At 48.9% G+C, this 10,375-nt stretch overlaps 1 protein-coding gene across 2 annotated transcripts in view; it reads right to left on the bottom strand.

The window, feature by feature from the left end:
• LOC102241444 (neuroligin-4, X-linked) overlaps positions 1-10,375 on the bottom strand; it is a 113,776-nt gene that overhangs the window by 54,292 nt on the left and 49,109 nt on the right. Inside the window, exons 2-3 of one of the 2 annotated variants that reach the window (XM_014541119.1) lie at positions 9,103-9,162; positions 6,799-6,951 (exon numbers count right to left, since the gene is read on the bottom strand). In XM_014541119.1, the coding sequence (XP_014396605.1) occupies positions 6,799-6,951; positions 9,103-9,162 (213 nt within the window). The remainder of the gene's footprint in view (positions 1-6,798; positions 6,952-9,102; positions 9,163-10,375) is intronic. The other variant, XM_014541120.1, reaches the window with a different exon arrangement.

Here is a 10,375-nt window from a genome sequence, read left to right as displayed (position 1 = left end):
GACCACCAGGGGGCAGACGCTCAATGCAGAAGCTGCCCCCTGGTGGTCAGTGCACTCCCACAGGGGGAGCGCCACTCAGCCAGAAGTCGGGGATGAGATGGAAAGCCTCAGTGGCAGCGCTAAGGATGTCTGACTGACGGCTTAGGCCCACTCCCCACCTAAACTATCAGCTGGACATCCCCGAGGGCTCCCAGACTGCGAGAGGGCACAGGCCGGGCTGAGGGCTCCCAAAGGAACCTCCGCCCCTGGTGCATGAATTTCGTGCACTCGGCCTCTAGTTAAAAAATAAAATTAAATAAAAAAAAAAGATGAGGCCTACACGGAGGAACCTCCGCCCCTGGTGCATGAATTTCGTGCACTAGGCCTCTAGTTAAAAAATAAAATTAAATTGAAAAAAAAAAAGATGAGGCCTACACCGATGACATCGGCATTAAAGGAGGCGTTTGCAGGGAAACAGAACTGTCAGCCTTTGATGAAACGGAGCAGCTGCCTGGCGTACGGAGTGAAAACGAACGTCGTTTACATCCCATCAGGCATTCACAGGTTCTGACAACCTAGAAGATTCGCTCCCACGCACGGCAGCAAGGCGATGTTTACGTAAACAGATTCTCTCCTGGGTGGATTCGCTTTCGTGTTTTTTGCTTTTTTTTTTGCAAATTCTCGAGTCACAAAATAAAACACTTCATCCGCCAGAAGGAGTGGGTGTGTTGTGGGGCAAACACGCAGAAGGGAAAGCCCAGGTGAGGTCTGGCCCCAGCTCTCAAGGGGCACAGGACTCCATACACATGAAAACACAGAGCTATGCTCAAGTGGGGGTGCATTTGACGGTAGCAAAGGAGTTCGGGGAGCCCTGGCCTGGTCGCTCAGTTGGTTTAAGCGTCGTCTTGATACTCCTAGGTTGCAGGTTTGATTCCAGCTCAGGGCACGTACAAGAATTGAGCAATGAATGAAAAAAGAAATGGGACAACACATTGATGTCTCTCTCTTTCTCTCTCTCTCTCTCTCTCTCTCTCTCTCTCTCTTTCTCTCTCAAATCAATAAATAAAAAATTTGCCCTGTGGCTCAGTGTTTGAGCTTCAACCGATGAACCAGGAGGTCACGGTTGGTTTGATCCCCGGTCAAGGGCACATGCCCGGGTTGTGGGCTCGATCCCCAGTAGGGGGCGTGCAGGAGGCGGCCGGTCCATGATTCTCTCTCATCATGGATGTTTCTCTCTCTCTCCCTCTTCCTTCCTCTCTGAAAACAATCAATCAAATACATATTTTTAAAAAGAGGCAGATTTCATACAAGTTTTGAATATTATACGTCTTTCTAAGGAGACACGTGAACTGCAGAAATAATAAGAAATGTCCTTAGAACGGAGTGTCTCGTTTGCAAGAAAGTGAGGTCCTATTAAGTCCTTGGGCCTCATGTGGGTATAAATCATCACTTTATAGAGACGCAGACACAGCGCAGTTTGCTTGGCACGAACCCCTGTTTGATGAATAAGAGGTGAGTAACTCCCCCAATGCAGTGGACGAGCCCATAAATTGTGTGTTCCTTGGCTCACAAGACGGAGCCGCGGGTCTGATGAGAGAAAACACTCGTATTTCAAACAGCAAATGGGAAGTTTGTCTTCGCATGACAAGGTTCTTATAATTATTACTAGAGGCTCAGTGCACAAATTCCTGCACTGGTGGGGGTCCCTTGGCCTTGCTGGCGATCAAGGCCGATCGGGGCCACGGGAGGTTGGCTGTGGGAGCGCACAGACCACCAGGGGGCAGCTGCTGTGTTGAGTGTCTGCCCCTGGTGGTCAGTGCGCGTCATAGCAACCGGTCGTTGGGTTGTTCGGTCGCTTAGGCTTTTATATATATAGATTTTTTTTTAGTTCTCACCCAGTGTATTTTTTTAGCTTTTTTTATTTTATTAATCCTCACTCGAGGAAATTTTTTCCATTGCTTTTTAGAGAGAGTGGACAGGAGGAGGAGACAGACATAGAGAGTGAAACATCCATGAAAGAGATACGCATGGATGGGCTGCCTCCTGCACACGCCCCAACCAGGCCTCAGGAACCTGCAACCAAGGCACGTGCCCTTGACTGGAATCGAACCCTGGACTGTTCAGTCCACAGGCTGATGCTCTATCCACTGAGCCACACCAGCCAGGGCCAAAATCCACCTTTTATTCCTGCATCTCACCAGGGTTATGTTTCCTTTCCTTTCCTTTCCTTTTTTTCTTTCTTTTTCTTTTTTGTTGTTGTTGTGAATCCTCCCCTGAGGATATTTTTCCATTGATTTATAGGGAGAGACAAAGAGAGAGGGAGAGACAGAGAGAAACATGGATGCGAGAGAGACACAACGATGGGTTGCCTCCTGCATGTGCCCCGACCAGGGCCCAGGCCAGGGAGGAGCCTGCCACCAAGGTATGTGCCCTTGACCAGGAATCGAACCCAGGACCCTCTAGTCCGTAGGCCGGCGCTCTATCCACTGAGCGACACTGGCTGGGGCCAGGGTTGTGTTGTCAACGCTCAGTATAGCAAAAGGTAAACTTTCCATTTTTCCATGAGCGAAGTCCTAAAAGCAAGCTTTTATTTTTTATTATTTTTTTTACCTCTTTTCCTTTAAAAAAACAAGAAAGGGCAGCAAAAAGTGTTTTAAAATCACTTCAAAAACAGTTCAAAAAACTTCCTTCACGCATGAGCCTGATGGATCAGAAAGAGCCCCGTGTAAAGCTGTTGAGCACTGTTTGGCGTGAGGGAGGGATCGATTTCTTTTCGAAATCTAACTTTTTTTAAAAAAAAAAGGTTTGTTGTTTTTTAAAAAAATATATTTCTATTGATTTCAGAGAGAGAAAGAGAGAGGGAGAGAGAGAGAGAAACATCCATGAGGAGAGAGAATCATGCATCGGCTGCCTCCTGCACGCCCCCTCCTGGGGGTGGAGCCCGCAACCCAGGCATGTGCCCTTGACCGGGAATCGAACCTGGGACCCTTCGGTCTGCAGGCTGGTGCGCTAACCACTGAGAACAGCAGCCAGGGCTGGAGATTTAACCTTTCAAGCCACAGCCCCGCCCCACCCCATGCACACAAGAGTGTGTCATTGAATGGGAATCAAACCCAGGACCCTTTGGTCCACAGGCCGACCCTCTATCCACCGAGCCACACCAGCTAGGGCTAAAGTTACTTTTGAAATCGTGGACTTCTTATGTTTTCAGTTCCATTGTAATAATACAGGAGAGTGATTTTGCTTTTCTTTTATATTTCCTTTTACTAGAGGCCCGATGCTTGAAATTCATGTTTGGCGGGGGTGGGGGGTACCTCAGCCCGGCCTGCGCCCTCTCACAATCTGGGACCCCTTGGGGGGTGTCCAACAGCCGGGCCTAAACTGGCAGTTGGACATCCCTCTTGCAATCCAGGACCCCTCGCTCCTACCCCCCCAACTGCTCGATCCTTATCGCATGGTTTGCAGCTCTTGGCGCTGCCATGGAGGTGGGAGGGACTCCCGCCACCACCGCCGCGTTCGCCTCGCCAGCCGTGATCCCAGCTTCTGGCTGAGCGGCGCTCCCGCTGTGGGAGCGCACTGACCACCAGGGGGCAGCTCCTGCGTTGAGCGTCTGCCCCCTGGTGGTCAGTGCGCGTCATAGCGATCGGTCGTTCTGCCAAAATAGTCGCTGGGCTTTTATATATATAGTTGGGTCTCTTTGAAAGCGTGTTAGTATTTTATCAGATACTCAGGTTACTTAGCTGCTGGCCGTCAGGGAAAAATGGAAACCACAAGGTTAGGATTCCAGTTACAGCTCTTCTTGTGACCGACCGACAGGAGTTGACTTTGGGGGTTGGGCACATGGTGTGTTATATACAGATTCTGTAACTTAGAAATCCACCCGTGAAACCTATATGCTCATGTTGACTAAGGTCACTCCAGTAAAATTTAATTAAAAAATATATTAAACAAAGTAACTATATATATAAAAGGCTAATATGCAAATTGTTTGCTCGGGAGAGCAGGAATTCAATCGCCCACTATGACGTGCATTGACCACCAGGGGGCAGCACGAATCATGGCAGGCGGGGCGCTGAGGGAGCGAGGGAAGGAGGAGGCGGGGAGACGGGGCGGCGAGGCTTAGGGACCCCACCCTGCATGAATTTCGTGAGCCAGGCCTCTAGTAATAATAATAATAACAAATGGTTACCTGCGAAGTAAAAATAAGAAAAGAAATTCAGAAAATGAGAAGGCTCAAAATCTAAGACTGTTTCCCTGAAAAAAAAAACACCAAGGGATTTCGAGTACAGTGGGGCCTTGACTTACGAGTGTCCCGACTAACGAGTTTTTTGAGATACCAGCTGTCACTCGGCCGATTTTTTGCATTGAGTTGATAGAGTAATTTGAGTTAATGAGCTCCTTAACGAGCTGTGTCTCGGAACGAATTAAACTTGTTAAGTCAAGGCCCCACTGTATTTTATCAAATCTCCAAACAGCACAACTGTGCCCTGGACAGTGTGGCTCAGTGGTTGAGCACCGACCTAGGAACCAGGAGGTCCCGGGTTCAATTCCCGGTCAAGGGCACATGCCCGGGTTGCAGGCTCCATCCCCAACCAGTAGTCCATCTGGTCGACCTCACAACCCACAACTCAGCAGAATGTCCATCTGGTCGACCTCACAACCCACAACTCAGCAGAATGTCCATCTGGTCGACCTCACAACCCACAACTCAGCAGAATGTCCATCTGGTCGACCTCACAACCCACAACTCAGCAGAATGTCCATCTGGTCGACCTCACAACCCACAACTCAGCAGAATGTCCATCTGGTCGACCTCACAACCCACAACTCAGCAGAATGTCCATCTGGTCGACCTCACAACCCACAACTCAGCAGAATGTCCATCTGGTCGACCTCACAACCCACAACTCAGCAGAATGTCCATCTGGTCGACCTCACAACCCACAACTCAGCAGAATGTCCATCTGGTCGACCTCACAACCCACAACTCAGCAGAATGTCCATCTGGTCGACCTCACAACCCACAACTCAGCAGAATGTCCATCTGGTCGACCTCACAACCCACAACTCAGCAGAATGTCCATCTGGTCGACCTCACAACCCACAACTCAGCAGAATGTCCATCTGGTCGACCTCACAACCCACAACTCAGCAGAATGTCCATCTGGTCGACCTCACAACCCACAACTCAGCAGAATGTCCATCTGGTCGACCTCACAACCCACAACTCAGCAGAATGTCCATCTGGTCGACCTCACAACCCACAACTCAGCAGAATGTCCATCTGGTCGACCTCACAACCCACAACTCAGCAGAATGTCCATCTGGTCGACCTCACAACCCACAACTCAGCAGAATGTCCATCTGGTCGACCTCACAACCCACAACTCAGCAGAATGTCCATCTGGTCGACCTCACAACCCACAACTCAGCAGAATGTCCATCTGGTCGACCTCACAACCCACAACTCAGCAGAATGTCCATCTGGTCGACCTCACAACCCACAACTCAGCAGAATGTCCATCTGGTCGACCTCACAACCCACAACTCAGCAGAATGTCCATCTGGTCGACCTCACAACCCACAACTCAGCAGAATGTCCATCTGGTCGACCTCACAACCCACAACTCAGCAGAATGTCCATCTGGTCGACCTCACAACCCACAACTCAGCAGAATGTCCATCTGGTCGACCTCACAACCCACAACTCAGCAGAATGTCCATCTGGTCGACCTCACAACCCACAACTCAGCAGAATGTCCATCTGGTCGACCTCACAACCCACAACTCAGCAGAATGTCCATCTGGTCGACCTCACAACCCACAACTCAGCAGAATGTCCATCTGGTCGACCTCACAACCCACAACTCAGCAGAATGTCCATCTGGTCGACCTCACAACCCACAACTCAGCAGAATGTCCATCTGGTCGACCTCACAACCCACAACTCAGCAGAATGTCCATCTGGTCGACCTCACAACCCACAACTCAGCAGAATGTCCATCTGGTCGACCTCACAACCCACAACTCAGCAGAATGTCCATCTGGTCGACCTCACAACCCACAACTCAGCAGAATGTCCATCTGGTCGACCTCACAACCCACAACTCAGCAGAATGTCCATCTGGTCGACCTCACAACCCACAACTCAGCAGAATGTCCATCTGGTCGACCTCACAACCCACAACTCAGCAGAATGTCCATCTGGTCGACCTCACAACCCACAACTCAGCAGAATGTCCATCTGGTCGACCTCACAACCCACAACTCAGCAGAATGTCCATCTGGTCGACCTCACAACCCACAACTCAGCAGAATGTCCATCTGGTCGACCTCACAACCCACAACTCAGCAGAATGTCCATCTGGTCGACCTCACAACCCACAACTCAGCAGAATGTCCATCTGGTCGACCTCACAACCCACAACTCAGCAGAATGTCCATCTGGTCGACCTCACAACCCACAACTCAGCAGAATGTCCATCTGGTCGACCTCACAACCCACAACTCAGCAGAATGTCCATCTGGTCGACCTCACAACCCACAACTCAGCAGAATGTCCATCTGGTCGACCTCACAACCCACAACTCAGCAGAATGTCCATCTGGTCGACCTCACAACCCACAACTCAGCAGAATGTCCATCTGGTCGACCTCCCAACACGCAATATAGCAGCATGGCCATCTGGTCGACCTCACAACACGCAACTCAGCAGAATGTCCATCTGGTCGACCTCACAACACACAACACAGCAGAACGGACTCCCGGCTGGTGGCCGCCGGTCCCTGTCCGGACGGACGGACGGACGGCATGACTCACCTAAAATGCCCAGCCGGTAGTTGATGGTGATGACGATGACGTTGCCGTAGCTGGCCAGGATGCTGCCGTCGATGATGTTGCCGGTGCCCTCCATGTAGGACCCGCCGTGGATGTACACCATCACGGGCTTCTTACTGCTCTGGTCGTGGATGTCTGGGGAGAGAAGGGGAGGGGGGACAGGCGGTGAGGAACCTCGAGGAAGGACGGACGCCCAGTAAAGATGTGGTCCAGGCCCTGGAGGGTGTGGCTCAGTGGATAGAGCGTCCGCCGGTGGACGGAAGGGTCCCGGGTTCGATTCCCGGTCGAGGGCACATGCCCGGGGTTGTGGGCTCGATCCCCAGTAGGGGCTTGCAGGGGGCAGCCGATCCATGATTCTCTCTCATCATGGATGTTTTTCTCTCTCCCTTCCTCTCTTTCAAATCAATAAAAAAATATTTTTTTTAAAAAAATATATATATTTTATTGATTATTTACAGAGAGGAAGGGAGAGGGATAGAGAGTTATATATTAAGGATTTAGCCTGGCTGGGTGGCTCAGTGACTTGGTTGGTTGGAGCATCATCCAATGCACTAAAAGGTTGTGGGTTCGATTCCTGGTCAGGGGCCCACATAGTAACAGGTTCCATCCCAGGTATAAGCCCATACAGGAGGCCCATCAGGTGAGGATTAAAAAATAAATAAATTAAGAATTTAGCCTTAGCCCGTGTGGTTCAGTGGAAAGAGAATCGGCCTGCGGACCGAAGGGTCCCGGGTTCAATTCTGCTCAAGGGCATGTACCTTGTTTTCGGGCACATCCCCAGTAGGGGGCGTGCAGGAGGCAGCTGATCAATGTTTCTCTCTCATCGATGTTTCTAGCTCTCTATCCCTCTCCCTTCCTCTCTGTAAAAAATCAATAAGATATATTTGATAAAAGAAAAGAAAAGAGATGTGATGAAAATGGCACACAACTTCCCCCTCCAGATAAAATGACTGAAATTCTACATATTTTCTCTGGGAATATATACTGTCATTGTGATGTTCAACCAGTGAGAACCCTCAGTGATTGCTTTCTTGTTGTATTTATTGATTGATTATTATTCTCTGTGAATCCTCCCCCGAGGACATTTTCCCATTAATTTTCAGAGAGAGAGAGAGAGAGTGGAAGGGACAAGAGAGAGAGAGAGAGGGAAACATTGATGTGAGAGAGAAGAGAGACACATCGATTGGTTGCCTCCCACAGGCACCCGACCAGGGCTGGGGTTCGAGCCTGCAACGGAGGTACGTGCCCTCAACCGGAATCGAACCCGGGACCCTTCGGTCTGCGGGCCTACGAAACCCCATCCACTGAACCAGACCGAATAGGGAAATGTTGCTGTTTTATTAAACAACTAGAGGCCCGGTGCACGAATTCATGCATGGGTGGGATCGCTTGGCCTGGCTGGCGATCGAGGCCGATCGGGGCCAGCCGGCCAGGGGAAGGGACCGGGGGAGGTTGGCCGGCTGCTGGTTGGCTGTGAGAGCGTACTGACCACCAGAGGGCCGCTCCTTCATAGTGTGTCTGCCCCCTGGTGGTCAGTACACGTCATAGCGACCGGTCGACTGGTCATTCGTTTGTTAGGCTTTTATATATATAGATGATGTGAAAACAATATTTCGCAATGGTCTTTGAGGACAGAGATTCAGGGAGCCATGACCGATGTGTAGAGAATCAGTCTGTTTGGAAAACAGAGAAATAAACAGAGAAAAAGGCCACCCAGCACCCCGCCCCCCACAAATAAAAAAGTCCCTCCACCGTGGTTCACAAAATTTTGCAGTTCACACACGGAATGCAGACCGGAGATCAAAAATGCAACACGAACTCACAAAACCACATTCAGAAGGGAGGGAAGAAAAGACACATGCATATGTGTGTGTTCAACGTTCAGTTCTCTTCTTGTGGCCAGGCTAAAAAAAAAAAAAGAAGAAGAAGAAGAAAAAAAGAAAAGAAAAAGAAAAAAAAAAAAACAACAGAAAAAAATACAAGAAGTGTATTTTCTTGTCAAGCACATTTTGTTGATTCACTTCGTATTTATAAAGGACGCGTGTACACGTCTTCTCACGGGAAATGCCTGGGCCAGAATCGCACCGTCAGTGGGATTAAAAAATGACAATGGTTTGCAAACAAGAAGAAGTACGCCGAGGCGTACTAATTTTAGGTCAAGGGGGTAAAAAAAGGGAAGAAATGAAAAAGAAAAAAAAAGGGAGAGAGATAGATATAAACTCATGCATCGAGCTCAGGAGGAGGGAAAAAGAAAAAAAAAAAAGAAAAAAACAAGAAAAAATATACCTTCGTCGTCCCCTCGGTCATTACTGGTTATATCATCTGTGTTTCTCTTGCTGTTGGCTCCTGGCGTCAGACCGGAAGGAAAGTAAAGGGAAAAAGAGTTCAACACCAACAGGTTGGCAAAAAAAAGTTCAGAAGAGAGAGAGCTACCACCCAGTCAAAGACAAAAAAAAAAAAAAAAAAAAAAAAAGAATAATGTCACACAAAAAAGTTAAAATCTGTTTCTGCTGGATTTCAAAAAAATAAAAATATGAAATAGGGTGATGCAAAGTGTGAAGAAACAGAAAACATGTCAAGAAGAAACGATTCAGAGTGTTATCTGCAAAAAATAAAAATTGGGTATTTTGAGAAAATGCACTTTGGGGGGTTTAAAATGAGACAATTGCACGGAAAAAAAGAAAATAAGTTAATGGGACGTTGAGGAAAAAAAAAGAAATAAAATTAAATTATCAAAAAGGAGATTTCTCCAATCTTACATGAAATGCATGTAAAATACCCAATGGCTTCGGATTGTCCCACAGAATCACCTAGATGCATTCTTTGAAAAACGTCACTTTTACGCTTGGATTAAAACGAAATTCCACCGCGGACACGGAGAAACACATTTAAGCCACAAACCACGGGAAAAAACGTCCATCAACATAGCTCAAGGTGGGCGTGTGCGTCCGGCGTGAGAACTCAGAAACACACCGTTTCCGGTAAAAGCCGGGAAGGTCGGCGGCCAGTTTAAATCATGGCCACAGAGAGACTACCTATTCTTCCCGACGAAATTAAAAATAAAAACTCACACTAAAATTTTCAATAAGTTATTTCCTAAGTTGGAACCCAGGGAACGACGTTGGCTATGTTCGAAACCCTTCTTAAGGCGTGGCTTCAAGGTTACTGCTGTTCGAATTTGTAAAAAATATGAATAACAGAAGTCACCTACCTTGGACACGACGCATGGAGGCCCCATAGGAATTTGCATGTAGACACACTGTGTGGAGTGAGCCTTAACCACACCAAAAACTCCTACTATGTGCTCGGTACATAGGGCGTCATTATGGCTTTTTGGTTTTTTTTGAAATATATTTTTACTAGAGGCCCGGTGCAAGAATTTGTGCACCAGTGGGGTCCCTCGGCCTGGCCTGCGGGATCGGGCCGAAACCGGCTCTCCAACATCCCCCGAGGGGTCCCGGATTGCTAGAGGGCGCAGGCCAGGCCGAGAGACCCCACTGGTGCACGATTGGGGCCAGGGAGGGACACGGGAGGTTGGCCAGCCAGGGAGGGACTGCAG

This window comes from Myotis brandtii, unplaced genomic scaffold, assembly GCF_000412655.1.
Source record: "Myotis brandtii unplaced genomic scaffold, ASM41265v1 scaffold2609, whole genome shotgun sequence".
Taxonomy (NCBI): domain Eukaryota; kingdom Metazoa; phylum Chordata; class Mammalia; order Chiroptera; family Vespertilionidae; genus Myotis; species Myotis brandtii.
The sequence above is the reverse complement of the archived record's forward strand: the minus strand, read 5'-3'. Positions and strand labels throughout refer to the sequence as shown.